The 27,332-nt window shown below is 41.1% G+C and overlaps 1 protein-coding gene across 1 annotated transcript in view; it reads right to left on the bottom strand.

Annotated features, from left to right (window-relative positions):
- LAMA3 (laminin subunit alpha 3) overlaps positions 1-26,070 on the bottom strand; it is a 242,944-nt gene extending 216,874 nt beyond the window's left edge. The window contains exons 1-2 of the mRNA XM_058556902.1: positions 25,533-26,070; positions 1,302-1,454 (exon numbers count right to left, since the gene is read on the bottom strand). Coding sequence (XP_058412885.1) covers positions 1,302-1,454; positions 25,533-25,808 — 429 coding nt within the window. The 5' untranslated portion in view covers positions 25,809-26,070. The remainder of the gene's footprint in view (positions 1-1,301; positions 1,455-25,532) is intronic.
- Positions 26,071-27,332: the final 1,262 nt, after the last annotated feature.

Here is a 27,332-nt window from a genome sequence, read left to right as displayed (position 1 = left end):
CTTTAAGGTCCCTGACTTAAACACATCTGCAAAATCCCTTTATCTTTGTCATATAATGCCACCTTATTGTGGAAGTGACATCCATCATATTCATAGTGCTGCCCCCACTCAAAGGAGAGAGGATTACACTGGGCATGTACACCAGGGGGAAGGCATCCTGGGGGCCATCCTAACGTACCACAGAGGGATAGGCCTGAAGTCGGGTTCCCTTGTGGGCCAGCTGGCCAAACAAGACCAAAACCTATGGTAGCCACTGTTCACAGAGTCAGGACTTCCAGGAAAGAGAACGCTATAAAAGTATCTTCACCACACCCATATTCATAGCTGCATTATTCACAATAGCCAAAAGGTAGAAGCAGCCCAAGTTTCCATTGATGGATGAATGGATAAACAAAATGTGGTATATACATACAATGGAATATTATTCAGCCTTAAAAAGGAAGGAAATTCTGACATATGCTACAACATGGATGAACCTTAAGATATTATGCTAAGTGAAATAAGTCAATCACAGGGGCCGGCCCCGCAGTGTAGCAGTTAAGTATGCGTGCTCCACTGCTGGTGGCCCAGGTTCGGATCCTGGGCACACACTGATGCATTGCTCATCAGGTTATGCTGCAGCGGCGTCCCATATAAAGTGGAGGAAGATGGGCACAGATGTTAGCCCAGGGCCAGTCTTTCTCAGCAAAAAGAGGAGGATTGGCGTGGATGTTAGCTCAGGGCTGATCTTCCTCACAAAGAAAAAAGAACTAAGTCAATCACAAAAGGACAAATACTGTATGATTCCACTTATATAAGATACCTAGAGTAGTCAACTTGATAGAGACAGAGGTAGAATGGTGGTTGCCAGGGACTAGAGAAAGAGGAGATGGGGAGTTAGTGTTTAATGGGTACAGAATGCCAGTTTTGCAAAATGAAAAAGAGTTCTGCAGATGGGCTGCACAACAGTATGAATGACTTAACACCACTGAACTGTACACTTAAAAATGGCTAAGATGGTAAGTTTTATGTTTTGTGTACTTTACCACAATCAAAAATAATAATAAAAATGTTTTTGCCAATGAAATTATTTACAACTATTTTTTAACTCATTTAACAGATAGGTAGGGATGTCTGCATTGTGACAGGCACAGTGCTGGGTGTTGAGGGATGCAAATATTAATGTAACAGGCTTCACAATAATTAGTGAATTAAAACTGAACTTAGTTTTTTAAAATAATTATTATTATATCAGAAATAACCACAGAAATAACGATCCAAACTGATTTTCCGCACTCCAGTTGAAAGCATAACTAACTTACCTGCCCTAGATCCAAGGTGACATTGACTTCGTTGTACTGTGTGCCTGAGGAGAGAGGAGGGCTTTGCCACCAACGTTCCGATCCATCAATTGCATTGGTGACTGGATGTGCTTTCCTGGGGTCCTCAGAATTGCAATAGTCGCAGAACTGGCCCTGAAAAAAAAGGTATTTTTTTATTTTCAAGTAATTTTTTCTCACCAATTTAGTAAAAGAGGTAACCAAAACAAAGACTGCTTTATACAGCTTAGAGATGTCAGCTGTTGAAATCATCATATTGTATTCTGAAGACAGTAGTAAGCCTTTCTCTTTTTCATTTAATCTTAAACCATCACCTGTTTATACTTCTGTTTACGGCATTTCTTGAATATAGATTCTATTTATCTTCCATCTTTTAAGCTCTGTTTTTCTTGTCCCATTTGACACTTTGAGAAGAGCCTGTTGTACTTGGGATTCAAAGATGTTTTCCTTCAGCACACCTTTTTTACTCTTTCCATCCTACTTTGCGCAAGTTCTGTGTCAGGCACTGGGATACAAAGAGGATCTCTGCCTATAGTCCCAGGGGAGGTGTTAGGTGCACAGATAACCATAAGGGAAGTGAGCTATGGCAAGAGTACAGAGTGCTGGGTCTAAGGTGGTAGATATTCCATGGGCTCAGGAAAGGCAGGGTGGAAGAGGTGGAATTTCAGCTGCCTGTGTGAATGGATAGGACTTTGGTAAGTGGCAGTGAGCTGCCTACAGGGAAGATGTTCCAGGTAGAGGAATCAGCATGAGCAAAGGCACAGAGGCCAGCTGGTTCAGTTTAACAGTAGTACAAGTAATGAAAGACAAGACTTGAGAGGTAAATCGGGGAGACGTGGCTGGGCTGCAGACACCAGAGAAAGAAGTCCGTTGTTAATTCAGTAGGTAAACGGGAATCCATTTTTATCTGGGGTGATTATCATTTCTAACTTCTTACTGATTTACTCTTTTTTGATAGGCAGATTCTCTTGATTCTGTTCTTGTTTTTCTTTTTTTTACAATGCAAAATTTTACAGCCATTACCATGTAAAAAGCTGAACATAGACCTTTCTTATATATTGAATATATTTTAACTGGGTCAAAAGATCATGTTTACCCCGTGGTGGACTGCACATACTGACCTACTCTGCTCTCAAATTAAATTATCTTAGAGCATAACCGCCACAGAGAGGGGGACAAAGAAGCAAACTTATACCCACAGCCTCCACTGAAATGTGCTGCAACAAAAGCCTTGCTCTGCCCCTAGGGAGTATCTTGAAAGTTAATTCTTAAATGTTCAAAGATAAATTTGATCTTGATGTGTAACCAAATGTGTGACGAATGTTTTCATCTAGTATGTAACTGGGGGCTCTTTCATATATGGTGATATGTTGATGAGCAACTTTATCTTTTGATGTTATATAAAGACATTTACATAACTCAGAAGCAGCACCTTGGGATATGCAGCCCCATCAGTTCATGAGGTCAGAGACCATGGTGTCTTGCTCTGCACTACATCACTTCAGTCCAGCACATTGCCTAGCATATCACAAAAGCCCAATAAAGGAATGAGCCCATCAGCAATCTTTCAAAAAAATTTTGATTTCTTTCTATAAAATTTTATTATAATAAGGAACATAATAAATATCTAAGCCAGGACAACTAAACATTTATGAGTATTTTCCCTTCAGTGATCTTTATTTTTCCCTTTTTTTTTTTTCCTAGAGAGCATTTACTAGTTTAATTATTTGGTGAGGGAACTGAATTATCACTCCTCAAAGTTTGGAAGAGTTACGCCAGATTAGAAGCAAATCTCTTCCAAGGATGTGGACACTTGCGATCTACGTTTATCTTCATCTCCATAGTGTAGACTTGAAGAATGGAGATGATGCTTTTTGGGTTGTTATAGTGATTCTCAATTTTAAAATAATAATAGTAATAATTAAAGTTAACATTTATAGAGCACCTATTACACACTGGGCACCCTGCACTTCACATCTGCACCCTAAGATTATTATCACCTCTATTTTACAGTTGGGGAAATGGAGCGGAGAGTTTAAGTAATTTTCCCAAGAATCACACAACTGGTAAAGGGTAGATCCAAGATTAAGCCGAGGGCCCCAGAGAAAACATGTCAACCACTACTCCGTAACTCTCTTCCCCCATCTACCAGCTACAACTCTGGTTTATTAGACATGATAGATACTCAGTAACATACATTATTTCCTACAATTACTCTTAAAGGTAGCCTTCACAATAGCCTAAGAGCTATGGTTCCAAGGCCTCTTACATTTAGAATCATCTCATCATTTCTGCTGATACACTAGTCCTGCTGCTGCCCCAAATAAAACTGTTCTTTTATTTAGCACAATGGGCAAGAACACTGGCTCAGGAGCTTTAGCACCTACTAACTATCTGATCAACAGTTAATTACTAAAATATGAATTTTGAGTGTGAATAATAATTTGAATGTACACATTTAAAAAAAAATAATTTTATGGGAAAGAGAGCATCACAGTTATCCAAGTTAGTGTCAACACTTACATTTGCAAGGTTAATTGATATAATAGATATATAAATTAAAGATGAATTCCACTAGTGAACTTTGCCCAGGTAATAAAAATGAGCCAAACCTTCTGTTTATTTCCATACACGTCATTGGAAAAAATCTTGACAGCAAAGAGTCTATAGAAATAACTTATCAAACCAATAATGCTGGAGATGGTGGTTTGCCTAGATTAACTGTGTGTGTGAGCCAAGTTTCAGTGATACCCTCTTTTGCTCTATAAAATAAGTTCGAACAAAGATTCCACAAACTTAAATTAAATAATAACAAGCAAAAGTACAACATACACTTTCTCCTTGAAAAATAAAAAGAAAGAAAATTTATTCTAAAAAATTAATTACATATTTAAAAACTAATTTAAAAATATTAGGAAGTCTGGCTTTTTTAAGAGACTCTTAAATGGTCAGGGAGAGAATATTTTATTCAAATATTTTTATTATAATATTCCTTCTCTTTTATTTGTTTTTGTCTTGAAGTTTCAGTGATTTTTACCCTACATCTTAAATGTCATATTTACTGCAAATCAACTTATGTGGAGACTCAAAGATTTTCCCGAAGGAAATCAGACTGTGGATTTAAAAGTGAAAAACATCAGAACGATGACTTTTTAAATGTTAAAAACTCTATCCAGCCTTCCAAGTCATTTTTCCTGAGATCTTCATAGAGATTTAAATTTATGTGGAATGGCTACATGGATGGGTAGACTTGGGGTTGAAGAACCTTCTCAGGGAGGCCAAGGCTATGATCAATCTCTGAAGGTAGGGCCTTGGCACTATGAAGCAGGGCTTTAAGAGAAGACAACCTAATGATGCTTTTAAAAAAATGCAGTAACTGATAACAGTTTTCAAAATAAAATTTGTAGAGCAGATGAAAAAAGAATCCATGGGCCTTCTCAGACTGCAGACCATTGGGGCAGCCCTTACCTTCCCATGAGTATCACTGGGAGAGGCTACATTCATTTTTCTGTACCCACATCTTCCAACAGATACTTACACTAACTCTACTGCTCTGTGTGGACACACAAAGAAAAAGACTCATGTCTTTGTAAGTCTTAGCCACTTCTGATTCAACTTGCTGTTTTCAACAAAAATTGAAAGTGAAAATTGGACAAAAGACAAGAATAAGGAAGATTTTTTAAAAGCAGGACAAAAAACAGAGGCATGACATTTAAAATAGAGGAAATGAAACTGTTACCATTTGTAGATGATAAAATTATTTATATTAAAACCCCAAACGAATCTACTGAAAAAAATTTTAGAACTACTAGGAGAGTTTAGCAAGGCAGCTGAATATAAGATTAATATACAAAGGTTATTGCATTTCTGTTCAACAGCAGCAAACAACTAGAAAACGTAATTAAAGGGAAAACACCATTTACAATGGTATCAGAGAACATCAATTATCTCAAAAGAAATTTAACAAATAAAAATTTTAAACTTTATTAAGGGAATTTTAAAAAATCTAAATAAATAAATGGAGAGATACTGGTTTCTCGGATAGGAAGATAATATCAAAAACTTGTCAATTCTCCCCCAAATTGATCTATGAAGTCAATACAATTCCAACAAAAATCTCAATAGGGATTCTCTGGGAACACAATAATTCTCAAGTTTATATGGAACAGCAAAGGACCAAGAAAACCCCAGGTATTGCTGAAGAAGGGGACCAAGGAGGAGGAAGGTTGTCCTTCCAGGTATCAGGGCTTATTATGAAGATATTGTAATTAAGACAGAGCAAGATGAGACAGACAGACCTACAGGACAGAATAGAGAGCCCAGAAACAGACCCATGCATTTTGGAAAGCTTAGTACACAATAAAGGTGGTATGTCAGATCAGTAGGAAAAGGAGGGCTAATCTATATGCAATGGAAAAAGATTCCTATTCAAACTACAAACAAAAATCAACTTCAGATGAATTAAGGACTTAAATGTCAGAAATAACTTTTAAATCTCTTAGTGGAAAATAAAGGTGAATATACCTTTTAGAGCTTGGAGCAAGGATAACTTTCTTAAACAAGATTCGGAAAGCACTGACTATAAAAAAGAGATAAATTTGACTATATTAAAATTAAGAATGTTGGTTCATCAAAGGCGCCTTAGGGAAATGAAAAGAAAACTTACAAACTGAGAGATATTCACAATACACAAGTGGCAGATAGTCTCCAATGACGGCTGCCATCAATTCCTTCTCTCTCTCCGCGTGTCTGCCACTTGACCCATCAAGAGGTGGAGGCTATTTACCCTGGAGGCTATTCTCTCCTCTTGAATCCAGACTGACTTGATCATTTGCTTTGTTCTAGCAGAATTGACATTCTGGGATTTTCAAACACAGGCCTTAAGAGGACTGGCAGATTCTTGTTCCTTCCTCTTGGAAGCCAGTCTCTAGGTAAGAAGGTCTACTACCCCCACATCACCCCTCTGTGAGAAAGCCCAAGGTAACCAAACGGAGAGGACACATAGAAGAGCATCAAGATACCTGACATGTTAGTGAAGCCTTCTTGGACCGTCCGACCATCCTAGCCAGCAGCTGAATGCAAGTAAGTAAGTTACCTCAACTGACACCACATGGGACAGAAGAACCACCCAGCTGAGCTCAGTCAACCCACATAATTGTGAGAGAAAAAAATTATCTATTGCTTTTTTAAGCCAATAAGTTTTGGGGTGGTTTGTTACACAAGAATCAATAGCTGAACAAAGAACATAAAATCAACAAAGAATTCTCATCAGAAATATATACTAAACTGGTACAAATCAATAAGGAAAGTATAAACAGTTGAATAGAAAAATGGGCAAAAGTAGCCATAGGTACTTTACAGAAGAAGAAACACATATGGCAATAAACTCTTGAAGAATTGTTCACCACCACCATCATTAGTGATCAGGGCAGACCACAGTGCTATACTGCTTTATACCCACTCAATAGGCCCAAATTTAAAGTTTGAGGATAACAAGTGTTGAAAAGGATGTGGTAGGAGTATAAATTGATGCAAAAACTTTGTAAACTGTTTTGGCATTACCTCTTAAAATCAAAAGTTCACATTTCCTATGACCTAGCAGTTCCACTGTCAAGCTCATAACCCAAAAAGAAACTCTTACACAAATCTGATGGCATCATGTCCAAGAATATTCATAGCAGCACTGTTCACAAGAGCAAAATCTTGGGAATAACCTAATTGTTCAGCCACAAGAGTGTGAATGAATCGATAGTGGTATATCCACACAATGAATGAATATATGAACAATAATGAATAAATGAATATATACAACAAGGTGAAACAAGATGGATAAACCTTAGCAATATTGCACTAAGTGGAGAAAAAAACATGATTACTTTTTATAAAGTTAAGAGTAACCAAAATGAAAAGCACTTTCTTTTTAGGAATATATATAGATATAACAAAAACTATATAAAAAGGAAAGCAAAGGAAAAATTAATAAAGGATTCAGGATGATGGTTACTCCATATTATGAGAGACAGAGGGATGGGAGGTGGGAAATCATACGGTTAAACGTAAGTTATTATCAAGGCCCTATTTTTGGCTTTGGTAGCAAGTTCATGGATGCTGTTATACTATCTAAAATCCATCCATCTATATATACGTTAAATCAGAGCACACAGTGACCAATGATGAAAGCATGTCATAACCTGAGGGTTATGAATAATCCATAATCCAACTCTGCACCTGAGGTCCAATATTTTTAAAATAATCATAAATAAATAAAAGCAGGACAAAAACTGATAGAAGTCAGAGAAGAGGGGGATATAGAGGGAACAAGGAGGATTCTTACACTCTTGTGTTCAATTATTCATCCATCCATGCAACAAACTTGTACTCATCATACACCCTGTACCAGACCCTATTCTGGACAGAGATGAGGATACTGAAAGATGACTAGGACAAGGGACTCATGCTCTGAATTGTGTCAAAGCTAATATTAGCCTACTCATATGGGAAATAGCAAATGTAATATAAGGGGCTAGAACTCACCTCAAACCACACAGCCAGGACGTGCAGGAACCAGGACCTGCGTGTGGGTCTGGTCACGTTACTCACAGCCCAGAATGCTTTCCATCCTGGCCTCGCTGCTCTGTGAGCTACATCAAAGGGCCATGTCTTAGATTTGGAAGGAGTGTGAGGCCACGCTGGAAGAGCAAGTACGTGATTTTCCAAACAGCTGCCTACGACCAGACGGGTGGAAAAAGACCCAGCTCAGGAGGGAATCCTGCCTGACAGAAGCTCAGCTGCAAGCCATTATGGCAGGCACAGAAAACCCAGCAAGACTAGCATTTAACCACACTCATCCATCAACAGCCCCATTATGTATCACCACATTTGCGCCACCACGAACCCTACTCCTAGCCATCACTAACGAAAGCTCCTGAGGTTGTGTGCCTTAAAGGCAATGTCTCAAGTGCCCAAACCCAAGCCAGCTGGAGCCCTGATATGGAGAACGCTGTGGAGTGAATCCATTCCAAACTTGGGATTGCTCCTTTGCAAAGACCTTGTTCAGAGCATTCTCCCTCCTGAGAGGCACAAAAGCACATCAGCGTGGTTACCTATGATTAAGATAAGCATTTTATAAATTTACTGAAGACCTGTATGTCTGCACATAATGGGGTGAAGAGCGATTACACAGCACAGGAGAGCGCCCAGCTCTGCAGCCCCCACAGAGATTTCACCCCACCAAGAGGCAGAGTGTCCCACCTCTAGTGTGCCAGGTTCCTGGAGGTAGGGATTTGAGGGATCTATAAAACAATAAGCTCAAGGTTGGTCCAGGTATTCTAAAAAAAAAAAGGCAGATAAGCAAATGTCTGCAAAATTCATACCTATTACTCAAAAATTGTGTCCATTCAGGCCAAATACTGGAGGTTTTTCCTTTTAACTGGTTTCAAAGAGATGCATTGGGGAATAGAATGATGGAGGTTCAAATCTGCCTCTACCAGTAACAGTTTCGAAATGTTAGTCCAATTATTTGGCCTCCCTTGGGCTCTGTGTTCTGTTTGCTAAGATGGGCTAACACCGCCAATCTTACGTGGTGGTTGTGAGGATTCAGTGAGGCCCTGTCCATACTGTGATCACGCCGCCATCGGAACCACTAGGGTGTTTGCTTAAAGCGCACATCTCGGGCCCTGCCGTGGACCTACAGAATCAGCATCTCTGGTGGGAGCCAGGAATCAGAATTTTTAGAAAGCACCCCAGGTGATTCTTGCACCCACTGCAGTCTGAGGCCGCAGAGGCAACGGTGACAGGCATGTGTGGGGTGTGCCACTAGCAATGGACTTGCAGCAGCAGTCACAGAAGCAACTGCACTGGTGGTAGTGATGACAAAAGGAAACATCCATGTGCCAAACGTGGCACCTTGCACTTGGCAAGTGGCTGATTCTTCATTTTCATGACAAATCTATAGGATGAATACAATCATTAGACCCTTTTTCAGACAGGGAGACAGAGGCACAAAGAGGTTGAGCAAGTTGCCTAAGTGGTGGAGCCAAGACAGGAGCCCAGGGAAGAAGGACCCCAGGAGGTGGGGGCGGGGGGCAGATAGCCGTCCAGTAGCAGAAAGGGCACCTCAGAGATTTGGGCTTGGCCAGAGAAACGAGTGTTCTCCCACCGGGCAACCTGCCCAACCAGGTAAGATGCTTTTTGACTTCTTCATCCACAGACAACTGAGGACTGTGTTTTTTCTATATTGGTATAATATAATCCCTCTTTTACTCTCCTAGAAATTATTTCACATATTCCCCATGCTCCTCAAACCTCCCCCACCGCTTTCTCTTCTCCTGCTGAATTTACTGAGTTTGCTCATCTTTCTAATCCACAAACCTCCCTGCCTCTGAGCCCACACACTCGCCTGGCATCTCATTGCTGTGAAGAAGCTGTCTGTGCTCCAAAGCACCCCCCGCCCCACTGCATCCGGTCCCTCCTGCCTGCTCAAGGCCTTTGCATCTGCAATCACACCCTAAACACACACATTCTCCTGCATCTCAGTTTATGGCACTCCTGGGTCACTCCCATCAGGAGATAAACCTGTGCTTAGAGCAAACAGCCTCCCACTTTCCCCTCACTGGCTCCACTCCACCCACACTGACCCTTTTGCTGTTTCTCATTCACTGCAAGCATGTTCCTGCCTCAAGGTCTTTGCACTTGCTGTTCCCTCTCCAGGGAACATGCTTCTCCCAGACTTGTCCCTTTTCCAAGACATCTCCCCTAACAATTCCATCTAAAGCAGTGCTGCCCTCTACCATCTATTTCTCTCCTCTTATCCTCTTACTCCTTCTTCTGAGCAGGAACACATATCATTTGCTTTTTTTACTGTGGATCATCTTTATTGGATTGTAAGTGCTGAGGGCAGGGAGTTCATCTTGTTCACTACCTAGAATGGTAATTGGCACAGGGGAGGCACCGAATATTTGTTCATTTTATTAATAAATTAAAATGGCATAAACTATTTTGTTACTCACTTCAGGAAATATACCAGAAAGTGATAAACAAGTTAATTAGTGATGGGGAGAAGGGGTAATCCTAGACATAGACCCTCTCTCTCCCCAGAGAAAGAAATGTGTGTGTGTAATTTTACCTTTAACGGCAGAAGCTGAACTCCTGATTTTAAAAAACAATAAGAAGTTGCAGACTGATACCTGTGTTACTAACTCAGCCATTAGAATGCACAGTGTAACTGAATCTAGACTTGCTTTTTCTACTCTAGTGCAAATCTACTTGTTCCATCCCTCAGGGCCTCCCCAGAACCCATTCTTAGCCCCATTTTACAGATGATGAAACCAAGGCTCAGAGAGGTTAAATAACTCACTCAGGTCACATCCTTAGGAAGGGATGCTTTCAAAGTGAGCTCTATTGATTCCAGAGCCCATGCTCTTAATTATGATGCCAAACAATGTACGTTGGGGTTCTAGGACCAACTGGTTCCTTCTTGAAAGAACCCAAGAAGTTCCTTCTGGAAGTTTTAAAACCTGTATTTTAGTGGTTTCCATACATTCCTCTTCCTTCTACTTCTCCCTCTATTCTCTTGTTCCCCATATGTTGTGCTGGCATTTCACTGGCAATAAGGGGTTGCTTGGTACCTTTAGTTCCATGTAAGTGGCCTGTTCTACAACAAACTCAGGTTGACAAGGCGGGCCAGGTCACACTGAGGCCTGCCTACTCAATGTCCCAAACCCAAAGTACTTCCTCTTTAGAGCTTTATCCCAAAGCCTAGATTTATGAACACATGTCTTCCCTGAGAGTTTATTCATTCAACCAGAAACTACTGACCTGCTATGAGCCAAATACTGTCCCCAAGGAGAGAGTCTGACCCTGACCTGATTAGTTCCTCAAACCAAGCTTTTACCTCTCAATTCCCTTTCAGTTATTATTTTAATCTCCTTATGAAATAATTACACTCTTTACTGCTTTATTTTCCCTTTGTCCCAATTCCCTCAACTTTTTTGTCCATCCTTTTTAAATTTTATCAGCCACCTAAATTCTTTTGAGGACCAGAAGGGGTATAAATACATACAAAAATAGAAGGAATTATTTATAACGTCTGGAAAGGACACAGAGGTTTCACTCAGGGATAATATTCAAAACACATAACAAGGGCAGTGTGGCTTTCTGAGTTCCTAGAACACACCAGGCATGTTCCCACCTCAGGGCCCTTGCACCTGCTGGTCCCTTTGCCTGGAACACATTTTCCCAACCTCTTCATGGGGCTGGCTTCCTGTAAACCCTCAGGTTTCTGCACCATCAACACCTCCGTAGAAAAGCCTCTCCATCTACTCGACCTAGAGAAGCTTCCCTTCACTAAAATCTCTATCACAAAGTCCCGTTTATCCTCCCCAAGACACAATAACAATCTATACTTATTGTGTTTGTTTATTCATTGGTAGCCGTCTCCCCATAAAATGTTAGCTCTATGTAGGTAGCGACCTTCTCTGCCTTCTTCAGAATTGTATTCCCAGCCCCTCATATCCCCATCCTTTGTGTCTGGCACATAGATGTCAATAAATATTTGTTAAATAAAGGAGTGGATGACTACTACACACAAGTGTGTGTACACACATGTCTGCAGGTAGCAGTTCTTTCCTTAGTTGATAAGAATCTACTTTAAGGATCATCCACAGAAGACATTCACCCTTCTCCTGTCGAGCGTCCAGGTGTTGAGGTGGTCAAGGACCACAATGAGCCAATATGAAAGTAACAATCGAGACTTCATTCACTTACTGTGACAGTGCGGGCCAGAGGCAAAAAAGAAGGGGGCCGCCTCCCCAGAGCTCCATTTTTCCCCAGGGAGTGGCACGAGGCAAGGGTCAGATGACAGGAAAATTATCTCACTGCCAAAGAGTCCCAAACAAAAGACTCCTGCCTTTTTATGGGCCCAGGGAGTTGGGGGTAAGGGAAAGGAAGGAGGAGGAGTAGAAAAGTACTGAGTCAGAGTGGGGAAAAGTGCCTCAGCCAAAGCACCCCGATAAGGAAGTCTCGGTAGGCACCTGGGAAGTGCCTCCACTGGAGGCCTCTGAATAGAGGCTCCTGGGCTGAGAATGCAGAGATGCACACGAGCATGGCTGGTCCAGAGGGGCCTGAATCCTTGACTGCAACTCCCTCTGGAAAACTGCAATGCACTCACTGTGTCCAAGTCTGGTGTGGGGAGGGCAGCTTTCCGCCATGAGGCCTGCCAGTCAAAGCCTTGTAATTGCCTATGGTCAGGCCTCAAAGATCACACGCAGGATTTTGACCTAAAGACTACTCCTCACCCCCTCTGTAAAAGTCATTTCAGTGGGGCAGCACACTTTGCATAGGTAGTTCTTCTCCACAGCTGATCCCAATCCTTTGTGCTGTAACATTAACACCACCCTTTTTATCTTATCTTTAGTGGATATGGAGAACAGTTGGTTACAAACATAACAATCCTGAAGGCCCTTGGCCTCATCTTCCTTGTGGTTAGTCAAACAGTTCTACTGTGATTTGTTTCAGTGACAATCTTCCTATGCTACAGTGACAGTTGCTATATGTAATAGCCATAGAAAAACAACACCCCAGAACCAAGGAAAGCAAGTCATCAAAGAAAAATGAGGCTGCATGTGACACCAAGTGTGGGAGAGAGGACATGGTGCTCAGAGGGAGGGAATGATGATTTTATCGGGTCCTAGCATTTCTATTAGAAAGAGTGACTTCAATAGCTATATTTTTATTCAAATAAAAGCCTACCAAGTTGACATAAAAGATAATGAAATAAAACAAAAGAAAGAAAACTCAATTAGTTTAAGGCAATCTTACTAACAGATTTTCCTAATGAGGTCTCTCAGCATTTTCTATTAATTTTTCTGGCTCATTAAAAACATTCAAAATTCAATGTCACATTAAAGATACATTAAATGATCAGCTGTCACAATGAAATAGGAAAGCTGCTTAGAAACAGATGAGACATACAGGAAAATTAGTAAGTCTGAAATTTTTATTTTTGCATCAAATCACTATGCAAACTACCTTGTACAGAATCTTTGCCACCAATGTCTTTTGTGCACACAAATTCTCAGCAATACTTTCTCTCTGCAAAGCCAATCACAGGACATAGGGAATTGGGCCTTTCATTTTACAATCCCACCCCCCTTTCCCCTGATGCAGGCCCCACAGCCCTCACTAGTAAAGGAATCTTTCAACCTCTGGGCTCTGTGCAAAAAAAAAAAAAGATCCAAGGCTCACAGGCATCCATAGTCCCCAAACTCCCACCAACCCACCTGCGTTCAGAAATCCTTACTGCATTATGTTTCTTTAACCTCGGATATGTTCTTCATATTTAAAGATGACTCTTAATGTGAGTGAGCCCTAAATATTTGTTCAGCCAAGAGCTCTCCTTATGCTATTCAGGGACTACAGTTTGAGTTATCAGATTGCAAATTCTCAAAAGCAGAGACCTGAGGACCACGCAGAGAGCCTCATGCAGGGTCCGCATCCTCCATTCTCCCATACACAGATTAACACTCACTCACTGAACGGTCAGTAAATACCGCTGACTGACTGAGAGACTGGTTATCTGATTTAAAGCTAAAGTTACTGCTATGGACTAAATATTTGTGTTGCCCTCAAATTCATATGCTGAGACCTAACTCCCAAGATGATGGTATTAGGATGAGGGCTCCACCTACATGAATAGGATTAGTGGCCTTATAAAAGAGGCCTCAGAGAGATCCCTCACTCCTTCCGCCATGTGAGGACATAGACAAAAGACAGCCATCTGTGAACAGGAAGTGGGTTTCCATCAGACACTGAATCTGCCTGCACCGTGGTCTTGGATTTCTCAGCCTCCACAACTGTGAGAAATAAATTTCTGTTGTTTATAAGCCATCCAGTCTATGGCATTTTGTTATGGCAGACCAAACAGACTAAGACAGTTACTGTATTAGTCTCCTAGGGCTGCCATAACAAAGTACCACAAACTGGGTAACTTAGAACAACATAAATTGATTGTCTCACAGTTCTGGAAGTTAGAAGTCTGAAATCAAGGTGTTAGCAGGATCATGCTCTCTCTGAAATCTGTAGAGGAAGGATCCTTCCTTGCCTCTTCCAGCTTTTGATGGCCCTGACCTAGGATTTATCTTAGCCAGTGCATCAGACAGTTTTACTTTGAAATTCAACACAGTAGGGCCACACCTGACTTCCAAAGGTAGGCTGTTGAAATTCAGGTATTTTTTTGCCAAACAGCACTTCCATCAGGGTGTTGCTCTAGTAGGAAAATTCTAGGGTGGTGTTGCCCTTTGAACCTTTCTTCAAAAAGCCTCTATGAAGTGTCTAGGACAAGCTGCCACAGGGGAGACAGACATGAACAGTAAAATGTGGTGTCCCACCCTCAGGGAGCTCATGATCTAACAAGACATCTAATACAGACATGAAAATAAATGACTCCAAGGTGATGAATGGAATTAGCAAGGTGGTGCAAAGTTTGGCTGGAACTCTGAGGGAGGAGTAGTTGGCTCGGCAGTGGCAGCATAGCATAGTGGGTGAGAACATGAACTCTGCAGCCAGAGTACCTGGCTTTACCACATACTAGCTGTGTGATCTTGAACAAATCACTTAACCTCTCTGTGCTTCAGTTTCCTCATCTGTAAAATGAGCATGCTAAGAGTACCTCCTTCATAAATTGTTGTGAGGATTAATAAGTCAGTATGTGTAAGGTGCTTTAGAACAGTACCTGGCATCAGTAAGTGTTATATAAGTATGTGTTAAATTAATACCCTGCACTAAACAGGGGAGCAAGACCCTTGTTTACTAGGCTGTTCTCCCTACTCACCATTCTGCCCCCCTTATTTGGTATCACTCCTGTACACAGTATGTGCAGGATATGGTGCAACTTGAAAATAATGAACAATTACTTCTTTCCCCTACTTCTCACAGTTAAGATGTGTATAGATAATCTAATTAAAATTCATATTTCTCTCTAGTTAGTATTCACTTATTTATTCCACATGTATTTTCTGAGCATCTAGGAGGGGAAAACCACTGAGGAAATACAATATGCTTATGACATTGAGAAACTGGCAAGACACAGGGGACTCAATGAGTTGGCTTTCCCCAGGGCAGGTTCCACCCTGTTGGCATGAGGGATCTAATCAAGGCCCTGTTAGCTCACGCAAACAACTCGTTTTTGTGAAGCAGAAAAAGGCTCCCTGCCTCTGAGCAGATACAGCCTTGCCCAGGCTGGATTTCAGCCCCCACTTGCCCCTTGGCCAGGAGCCCATGTATACAGCACAACCATAGGCAGTTCCATTGACTAAGACCACTGAGGTACCACTTACTAAATCTTTTCCTCACTAGGCAAATGGTTCCAGAATGCTGAGCAAGAGCTAATGCAGGTTTCAGGAAAGCCTAAATCACAACCAGAAGTAAATTTATAATCTGGAAGAATGTATTATTGGCACCAAAATTAACCGTAAAAAATTAATACCTCCCCAAAAAATGTCACTTTAGCTGACAAAAAAATGTGTCCCTACATAAATAAATAATATCTAAACTGGTTATTTACACAGTACCAAAACAATGTAACATCGCTATTATATAGAAGGCTCTAGAAGCTTTTATGCTTGAGGATTATTTAGCATGCCGAATATGCTCAGTATATAATGCACCGTATATCTCATTATTAAAAGAATGTTTTACTCAAAAATTTTAAATGACTATTGTGACAAATCATTTTTGTAGCTTACCACTTTAGAAGTCTTAATTAAGAATTTTTTCACTCCATAAAAAAAAAACACATTTATTGAGCAGTAACAATGTGCCAGGAAATACACTAAGTGTTTTTATCCTCCCAATAAACCCATGAGATAGACATTATTATTAATCCTGTTTTCTATATGGGGAAATTGAGATTATGCAATTTCCCAAAGTCAGAGAGCTGGTGGAGTTAGCATTCAAACTCAGATCTACATGATTGTAGAGCCAGAGTTTTTCACCTCTAAGTGAGAGTAGTTTGATAACATGTACAATAAGGTGATATTATATTTTCCCTCATAATAGTTTTCCTGGTCTTTTAAGAAAATTAGGCCATAAAAAGGCTAGTAATCTACAGAAAGATTATGTCTGGATCATCTTTGTATCCTCAGCATCTACCATGGTGCCTGGCATGTAAGAGCCACTTAATAAGTGTTTGTGAATGAATGAATGAGTTAAAAGAAAAAGAAATTAAAAGGCATAGAGATTGAAAAAGAAGAAATAAAATACATGTAATTCTGTATGTAGAAAATCCTAAAGAGTTTATTAAAAAACTACAGCAAGATCATGGGATACAAGACAAATATGTAAAAATCAACTGCATTTCTAATACGGATGTATGTGCATATAGGAATTAGTACATATACATATATTTCCTAGCTCTGTCCACTGAAAAGATCTAGAGCAATGACATGCCAGTAACAATGAGCACACCTCATATCCAGATCTTGATTTCTAAACACCACCCTCAACAAGAAAACCAGAGCTCCTTGGAAATGTAGTTGGTCCCAAGGCTGGAGCAAAGAAGATAAAAAATGACCCGGGGAGCCAGCCCTGATGGCCTAATGGTTAAAGTTTGGCGCTCTCACTGCTTCAATGGCCCGGGTTCATTTCCCACTGCTCTGGTGGTGGCTCACAGAGAAGAACTAGAAGGACTTACAACTAGAATATACAACCACGCACTAGGGCTTTGGGGAGGGAAAAATAAAAGAGGAAGATTGGCAACAGATGTTAGCTCAGGGAAAATCTTTCCCTGCAAAAAAAAAAAAAATTACCCTGGAATATCTTATGGTACCAGAAAGTAAGGAAGCACTCAAAAAAATACGTGGGGATGTGACCAAAAATGGTGGAGAAGGAAGCTTCAAGGATCTGTCCCTCCACCAAAGCAACAATTAATCTGGAAAAAACTGTCAGAATGAACTTTTTCAGAACTCTGGAATCTATTCAAAAACCTACAATCAGCAAACTTGAAGATAAGTCGATTGAAATTATCCAGCCTGAGGATAAGAAAGAAAAAAGAATGAAGAAAAATAAACAAAGCCCAAGTGAGGTGTGGGACACCATAAAATGGTGGGCCAACATACACATTATGGGAGTCCCAGAAAGAGAGAAGAGAAAGAGGCAGGAAGGATATTTGAAGAAATAATGGTTCAAACGTCCTGAATTTGAGAAAGACTTGAATCTACACATCCAAGAAACTTAACAAACCCCAAGTAGGATAAACTTAAAGAGACCCACACCAAGATACAATATAATCAAACCGTCAAAAGATAAAGAGAAAATCTTAAAAAGCAGCAAGAGAGAAGCAATTCATCACATACAAGGGATCCTCAATAAGATTAACAGCCTATTTTTCATTGGAAACCATGGAAACCAGAAGGCAGTGAGATGACCTATTTAAAGTGTGGAAAGAAAAAAACCTATCAGTCAAGAATTCTATATCTGTTAAAATTATCCTTCAAAAATGAGGGACAAATTAGGACATTCCCAAATAAACAAAAGCTGAAAGAGTTTGTTGCTCAACAACCAGGTCTTGTAGACCTGGCCTACAAGAAATGTGAAAGGGAGTCCTTCAGGCTGAAATGAAAGGACACTAAACAGTAATCAAAGTCATATGAAGAAATAAAAAACACCAGTACAGGTAACTACATAGGTAAGTACAAAAGCCAGCATTATTATATTTTTAGTTTGTAACTCTTTTTTTCATATGATTTTAAAGACAAATGCATAGAACAATAATTATATATTTATGTTGATGGGCAACAATGTATAAAGATATAATTTGTGACAATAATATCATAAAGAGGGAAAGACCTGTATAGGAACAGAGTTTTAGATGCCATTGAAGCTAAGCTGATATCAACTCAAACTGGATTTTTATAAATTTAGGATGTTAATTGTAATCCCCAGAGTAACCACTAAGAAAATAACTGAAAAATATAGAGAAAAGGAAATGAGGAGGAAATCAAAATGGTACATTAGAAAAAGAAATTAAACACAAAAGAAGATAGTAATGGAGGAACTGAAGAAGCAAAAAAATATAAGACATACAGAAAACAAATAGCAAAATGGCAGAAGTAAGTCCTTTTTTATCAATAATCACTTTAAATGTAAATGGATTAGACTTACTAATTAAAAGGCAGAGATTGGCAAAACGGATTTTAAAAAAAGCAACCATGATCCAAATATATGATGTCTACAAGAGATTCACTTTATATTCAAAGACACAAATAAGTTAAAAGTGAAAGGACAGAAAAAGGTATTCCATGCAAATAATAAGCAAAAGAGAGCTGAGGTGGCTATACCAATATTAGACAAAATAGACTTTAAGGGGCTGGCCCTGTGGCGTAGTGGTTATAAGTTCGGTGTGCTCCACTTCGGCAGCCTAGGTTTGCAGGTTTGGGTGCCAGGCGCGGACCTACACCGCTCATCAGCTACGCTGTGGCAGTGACCCACATACAAAGTAGAGGAAGACTGGTACAGATGTTAGCTCAGGGCTAATCCTCCTCAAGCAAAAAACAACGAGGAAGATTGGCACCAGATGTTATCTCAGGGTGAATCTTTCTCAGAAAAACAAAAATAGACTTTAAGTCAAAAATTGTTACAAGAGATAAAGATGGACATTACATATTAATAAAAGAGCCAATCCATTAAAAAGATACAACAATTTAAATATATCTGCACCAAACAAAAGAGCCTCAAATATACATGAAGCAAAAATTGACATAAATGAAGGGAGAAATAGTTCTATAATAATAGTTGGAGACATCAATACCCCATTTCAATAATGGGCAGCTTCTCAAAAACTTACACATAAACTTACTACATGATCTAGTAATTCCACTTCTAGGAAATCGACCAAGAAAACTGAAAACATATGCCCACACAAAGATTTGTTTGTGAATGTTCAGAGCAGCATTACTTAAAAGAGCTAAAACCTAGAAATAGTGCAAATGTCCATCAATTAGTGAATGGATAAAGAAAACGAGGTATAGCCAGAGAATGGAATACTATTTTCTGCATTAAAAAGAAACAAACTATGGGGCTGGCCCAGTGGCGTAGTGGTTAAGTGCACATGCTCCGCTATAGCGGCCCGGGGTTCGCAGGTTTGGATCCCGGGCATGCACTGACGCACCACTTGTCACGCCATGCTGTGGCGGCATCCCATATAAAGTGGAGGAAGATGGGCACAGATGTTAGCCCAGGGCAAATCTTCCTCAGCAAAAAGAGGGGGATTGCCATCAGATGTCAGCTCAGGGCTAGTCTTCCTCACAAAAAAACAAAAAGAAAGAAAAAGAAAAAAGAAACAAACTACTAAATCATGCAATAGTATGAATGAACCTCAAAATCATTACACTAAGTGAAAGAAGTCAGACACAAAAGACCACATGTTATATGATTCCCTTTATATGAAATTTCCAGAAATGGCAGATCTTCAGAGATAGAAATCAGACTGGTGGAGACAGGTGCAGAGATTGAGTGCACAGGCACAAGAGAACTTTTGGGGCTGACAGGAATGTTCTAAAATTGGATTCTAGTGAAAGCTGCTCAACTCTATAAATTTACTAAAAATTATTGAATTCACACTTATAATGGATGCATGTTACGGTAACTAAATTATGCCTCAGAAAGCTGTTAAAAATGACTCAAATGCTTCAATCTAGTTTTGGTAAAAGATGTGAAGAAAATGTGTAGTTTTCACATTCATAGGTGCACTAAAGCCATCTTTCTGTAGTGGTTTAGGTAGTCTTCTTATAAGTAAGGGGCTGAAATTAATAACATTTTGTCCTCTCCTTTCTCTATGACTGTACATTTCTTTTTCTTGGATTAAATGATCCACACTCTGAATGGCACGAGTAATTCGGAGCATGAAGTAAACTCTTGCAATTCAAAGATTAAATATTCCCAGTTCCAACTATTCACCAGTGTGGGAGATCAAGATTTGGCCACCCTGAAATCTCTCTCTTTACCTTGGTTGTTTTCTCTAGGGACATTTGACCTCCCCCACTAACTGCCTAAAGAATTTGACATGGTGGCTCCTTCCTGGAACAGATCTATCATGATGGCTGTAAAGATAACGTAGGGTAAATGTTACAATAGGAAAGGCACCAACAAGCCCCTCTTATCAGAAGTTCTGTCTCTCTGGCCACATTCTCTGGATGACCCTGCGAAGAGTTGCCAGACAATCATTTACATTTACAACGGAAGTCTCCATTTGTAAAGGTATCTCCCTCTCTGTTTTGAGAAGAGAGGGGGATGGCCTCATTTCTAGAGGCTTATCAGTGTGGAAGTTGAGGCCTTAAAGCTGCATAATAACCTTACTCTTGTTTACTGTGCTTTAGTGGTAATCTCCTGTAACTGACTCCCCCCACCCCCAAAATCCTCCTTTGTCATTGGCTGAACATGGTATTTAAGATGAGAATTTCTGCTATTGTGTTGAGAAACGCAGTGTCCCTGCTTTCTCCCATGTATACATGTTATTAAACTTGGTATTATTTTCTCCTGCTAACCTGTCTTGTTAATTATTTGGCCAGCCATAAGAACCTTAAGGGAAAGGGCAGAGGGAGATTCTCCCTCTTCCCCCGACACCAGCAACCTAGAAGGCCCATGAGTTTCAGTAATCTGTGATTTGCTGAGGAACACACTTAAATTGCCGAGGTTCTGGTGTGTGGAACTACATTTCCTTGCTGGTGAGTGACCTTGGCTCTCCAAAGGAAAACATTTAACATTTGTCTTCTTCAAATTATTTGTACATAAAGTTTCATTGCTAAACTTTGGCTAATGCCCACAAACACAGAACAACTATTAGCAAAACCATTTTTAAAAAGAAAGATTATTCATCCTTAAATTGCTGACTGTTGTCATTTGTCTGAAGTCTCAAAATAACTCTTATCATTAATAATTGTTACAAATATATCTGTGGACACAGTAAACATCTTAGATTTCTCAGCCCTTGCTCAAGATATACATCAGTTTCACAAAGGAAAAGGCCCTTGTTGAAGTTAACAAACACAATGGGGCTATAAACAGAGGCTTAATGAAGGGAGTTTCCTGTTTACGGCCATTAGTCCAAATTACACAAACACACAACTGAGACTGCTTTGTGGCAAACCTTCTCACTCTTAGCCATAGTTCATGTGTGTGCTCTTCTCCATCAATATCATTCAGGTTAGATACTCATTCCTGTGCATAAGTCAAAGTGTAACAAAGAAACACTTAAAAGACGTGTTGAACTGTCAATGTATAAAATCAAGATCATATGTTTGGTAAATATGTGCATTTCATTCCTTGTGAGTATACTGTTTATGCCAAGCTAAACCTAACACAAGGTCATATTTTCGACACAGCCTTCCACTTCCATTTTATCACCATCTCTATCAGATGTCAGTAAATAATAATCTCTTTAGATTTCATAGGTAAGTAAACATTTAAAATTAAAGCGCAAAGTGTGACATATTTCGGTTGTAATTACTTTTCAACAGAATAGAATTAATTTCCATATTTCTCTTGTCTACTCTTTACTATAACTTCTTTACAGTCTGTAGCGGCATCTTCACTCCACCATCCTTCCATTCAACATTTTCTGGGCACCTATACTGCTCCAGGCTTTGTGCTGAGCACTGCTGAGCACTGTTCACCCCTGTGAACCAGACAGTCAGGATCCCTAATCACAGAGCTCTCAAACACCAAAAGCTTAATGGCTGAGCAGTAACAAGAATATAAAATCTTACTTAATGAATCTTAAGTCCAGAGAAACCAAAGTGAACATTTTTCACACAACAAACAAAATCCAGACTTTTAAAATGCCCTGCCTGTTGACACATGCTACCATTCAAGTATCGGTATTGTTATTACAGAATCGGGACCATAAACCCAGGATTCAGTCTAAGACATGACTTTTATGTATTGTTTGCATTTTTTGTAAAATCTTTTTGGCCTGAAATTCTAAACCCTGGCTGGGCTCAAAGATTTATTTTTAGAAAGTTCAAAGAAATACAACTATTTTAGTTAACTCTTCTCTATTTCCCATCTTGAGCTGCACGTGAGCGAATCAAGACGATCATCAATTGTGATGATAGTCACAATTGGGACAACCAATTGATTAATCATAATCTCTCTTCCCTTATCCCACCCATCTGCCACTACCCCTCACTGTTCTGAAAGGCAGGTCTGTACCAGCTGCTGCCAACCCTGGGCTACAGCAAGTGTCTAACAGCCTGGCCCCTTCTGGTCTCCCAGACACATCTCTCCTCCTTAGGTTAGAACCTCTCACATCAGCAATCATTGCATCTTCTCAAGCCCTCAACTGTGAAAGCAGAAGGCACTACTCAGCAGGGCTTTTGTTCACCCCTTATTTTTAGGGAAGAATATAGCGTAACACCAGATAGCATTCTTTTTCTGCAGGCTACCCCGTGGCCTTGAAATGCAGTCTGCTGAGTGACCTCAGAAAGCTACTTCCTACTCTGTCTAGGACTGTGAACCCAGGTTTAATGATCTATTCTGGAAAATCAATCAGAACAGGAAAAGCGACTTTTGCTGGACCTCCAAAACAGCAGTGTCAACATATGAGCACTTAATAAAAAGACCAGTTGAGGAGAAGGAGGGTTGGCCCATTCCTAGGCAAATCTAGGGGAGAGGAGACAGTTGAAAATATCTTTAATACCGTCTGTCTCCTTGCATTTACTCTCCCCATAATTAGAACAGTTCTCTCTAAAGTTAGGTGTGCCAGGCAATCCAGTGGGGTGCAAGAAGGGAATATTAAAACTTATTTAATTTACTTAAAAATGAAGAAATTCAGTTTTACTAATATTCAATATACAGATTGCTTAGGGGCTTTCACCCAGTTCACAAGCCAGCTGGTCACAAGTCACCAATGTTCTGAGCGTCCAAGGGGAGAGGGGGTTCTACCTGGCTATCATCTGACCAGGACACATGAAAGCTTACATGTACCTGGTTAAGTGGACACGTGGATTCTAGTCTCCTAAATAGCAGAATAGATCTTGTACTGAAATGGGGAGCGACCGTGAAATTCTTTTGATTACACAAGTTCACTGGTTATCTCATAGTAAAGTACTTAAAAGACCTTTTAAATTTAAAGATGTTACACTTTTTTTTCACAAGAATTCCAGATTTGCTGACTTCTTCTGGGATGACAAGTGGCTGTCAGTAATATACTACCTGATAGATATTTACACAACAATAGAGGTACTTCCTCTGTCCCATCAAAGTAAAGGTGTTGTTTTAACAATGTGAAAAAGTAAATACTATTCTAAACAAATGTATATTTTGTAAAGAGCATTTTGAAAAATAGATATTTGGAAATGTTTCATCTTTTGTTGCTGAAAATATGGAACTGTGTTACTCTAAAAGTTCTCATATTTGCACATTTTAAAAACATGGAAACAGAATTTTGTAACATATTTTAACATTTTCCAAAAGAAAACTTACAATGTGTTTTGAATCTATTGTTTAAAACATTAAAACACAACACCTTCCTACCAGGAAGTACTGAATGCCACTTGAAAAATGAACATTTACTGACCAAGTTTATACTTTTAAAAAAATTTTAGAATAATTGAAGGACGGGGCAGAAATATGAGTACCATGATTTAATGAACTCAGACAGCATGAGACCTGCGCAGTCACACACGGCCCCACGCTTAGAAAGGCCCCTCACTTAGTTCAATGCTTTGTTATCACCATCTTGAAATTCATAATTTTTGAACACGGGGCTCCACATTTTCATTTGGCTCCGGACTCTGTAAATTATGTAGCCTGCCCTGGAATTCAGTAATCAATGCAGTTTTTCCATTTGAATCTACATATTTTTTGAGGTATATTTTCAGCTATAACAACCACTAAAATCAAGTACTAATGTAAAGCCAACTTTGAATTGCCATATCATAAGTGCTAAACTAAACTGGTCAAAATAATTATACACATAATTACATTTGAATATTTATATATTTATAAATAGTTATACACAATCAAAAATAAAATATTTAGAGAAAGCAAAACTATTTGGGGCGGTCCATAAAGAAAATTAAAAGTATTTTCATCATTGTTATAAAATATTTTTAATTTTTATTTTGCATGTTTTATAGTACACACAATATATTAATAATGTAATCCATGCATATAATTTATAAATAAATAAGCATATATTGCCATCGCACATTCAACAACTTGTCATTTACGGAAGTGCAAAGTCAAAAGAGTTTCTAAAACACTGACCTAGATTCTCAATGATAATCTTTGGCTTTTGGAGCCCAAGCTCCAAAATTACTCCCTCTTCCCGCAACTCTTTGCTATTTCTCAGCAATACTTCCCAGGAGAGGGAGGGAGGCAATTATGGCTGAGTGTAAAGAGGATTCAGAGTCAGGGCTGGGTTCAAATCCAGCTGCCGTACTTTACAACACAGGCACGTTTCTTAACCTGCTCACCTGATCCAGTTCCCAGCGCTGTTGTGAGGATCGCGTGTAAAGATCTGACACACCTCCAGATGCTGATTAAGCACCAGCGACACTATCATTTACACTAGGTGTTCGCGGTAAGAACTTCCGATGGACTCTGAGCGCCACGCCTACCTCTGTCCATTTCAAGTCTCATTGGCCCCAAATGACTGAATGGTGGCACTTCAGGCAGTGGGGTGAAGTGCATCTTTTCTGTGACATCGGAGTGACAGTGATATAACCTAAACGTTCTCTCTTAGAATACACCACGGAAGCCAACCGCTACTAACCTCCTCAAAATAAGGTCGGGAAGAAGGGCCTCGAAGGAGGCGCTCCAGTGAAGCCTTAGGGGACTCAGGACCTGGCCCGGCGCTACCTGGGTGACGGAGGCAGGACCGGACCACAGTTCCACGCATGCCTAGAGCGCAGCTTCGGACTTTTCTCCTTTGCTCGCCCAAACTTAACCTCAGCTTCACTCACCTCGCGTGCTTTAGCCATCTCCGCCTCCGGCGGGGCTTTGGCACGGGCGGTGCTCCCACGGGATCGGTCACTCCCGGGGCACCGCCCACTTCGCCGGCCTTTGCCGGGGTTGGGGGAGCCTTTCCTTGTCGCCTGGGGTCCCTAGCGTGCGCGGGGAAGGGGCCCAATCCCTTCGCCCCGGGTCGCTGGCACCCGCGGGGAGGGAGGCCGCCCCCCGCCCCCCGCCGCCCCTCGCTCTCTCCCGGGACCTTACCTGGATGGTGTGGCCGCTGCCCGGGGCGGTGGGCCCCCCCACCAACTTGCAGTAGAGCTCGGGCCGGGGCCGCGCGCCGCGGGGCTCCCGCTCCCCGCAGGTGGCAGTGGCCCAAATCCTCGCCGCCTCGGCCAGGTTGAAGTAGGGCGGGTGCAGGCTAAGCCGGGCCGCGGCCGGGGATTCCCGAGCAGCCGCGCACACGGCGGGCGGCAGCAGCAGCAGCAGCAGCAGGACCGGCCGCGGTGCCCTTCCCGGAGCCTGCGCGGCCGCCGCCATCCAGCCGCGCGCGGTCCTCCTGCCTCGGGGGCACCGCGGTCCCGGCGACACGATCCTCACGCGACCTGCGGGCGCTGCTCCGCGTGTGGGCGGCGGAGGACCTGCGGCGTAGGGGCGGCTCTTCTGTTCTGGAACCTGCGGCGGCTGGAGCGGGCACCCGCCGGATCAGGAACTGACAGCGCTCAGCCTCGGGCCAGCAGATGTCGTCTCTGCAAGCGCGCTGCAAACTTCGTGGGCGGGGAAGGCGAAAAGGCGTTCCCCTGCTCCCACTCTGGCGGCTGCGGGGATGGGGGGGTGGTTTGCGGCGACGGGGGGGGAGGTGCGGGACCGCCCTACCTTCCCACTGCCAGGGCAGAAATCAGATATTTTTCCTCTCCAGATATTCACGGTCTCAGACCAGTCACAAAAGCCGGCTCTGGACCTCGGATAAGGGGGAAGGAGGCTTGCAGCAAATTTGAGCGAGACAGCAAAGGAAACCGCCACTGGCTGCACAACTTACATCAAAGACATTGTGATTTCCCAGACAAGTCCCAATCGTTAAAAGACAAGTCTCGTCAATTCTCAAACACTGTGCGCCAACGCTATCTATGGCACTGCAGCCACATACCGCGACCAAAGGAGCTCACGGGGAATTGGGAGTGGCGGAACATACACGTGTAAAAGACAGCCAATAGCGCAAGTTGTAGTCCGCCAAGCTGGAAGGGTACCCTGGAGGAAATCCTTTAGATGCCCAGTCTGCCAAATTTTACAGATAAACTAAGAGATGTTGAGTAAATTACTCGAGCAGTGACGCTGCCGCCCCCCCGCGCCGGCGCCCGACCCCCCGCCCCGCCCCCGGCCTGGCAGAGACTTGGTCTTGTATGCAGGACAACTCACCCAAACAGAGCCCTCATAGGCCCTCTAAGCAATCAGAGGAGGGTGTCAGTGCTGCCGGCCAGGACGGACAGGACAGGAGTGCCCAGAGGAAGTAGGACTGCAGCTTTGAAGGATGGAGAAGGAAAAAAGAAGGAGGGTGTGAGAGCGCTGCTTGAGCAGACTGAGGGATAAAAATGGTACAGTTCAAAGAAGAGAGAACTGACCAGTATATTTATTAAATGCTGGGATATGTTGTAGGAGGAAGGAAGTGTGTCTATTACCTTCTCTTTGTTCTTCAAAAATAAAAAGAAGGGGAGAGGAATTCGTGAGCATAACACCAAAAGGAGAAGCCATAAAGACTAAGTTGACTACACAAAAACTAAAAGTTTGTACATCAAAAGCACCATAACTAAACAAAAAATAGAAAACAAATGAGGGAGGATAAAATTTATACCATAAATGACATGAGATTAGTGACTAATATATAAACTGCTTTTACAAAACAATTTGAAAAAGCTGAACACTCAGGGCTAAGAAACCTAATACAATTTACAGAAAAAAAAAATTTAAGCTAATAAACATATGAAAAAAATTTTTGACCTTCTTGGGAATTGAAATGCAAGGAAAGCACCAATCAGACTCATCTTTCACTTATCAAACTGGCAAAGA

This window comes from Diceros bicornis, chromosome 16 (assembly GCF_020826845.1).
Source record: "Diceros bicornis minor isolate mBicDic1 chromosome 16, mDicBic1.mat.cur, whole genome shotgun sequence".
In the NCBI taxonomy this organism is placed as follows: domain Eukaryota; kingdom Metazoa; phylum Chordata; class Mammalia; order Perissodactyla; family Rhinocerotidae; genus Diceros; species Diceros bicornis.
This window is presented reverse-complemented; position numbering and strand designations above follow the sequence as displayed.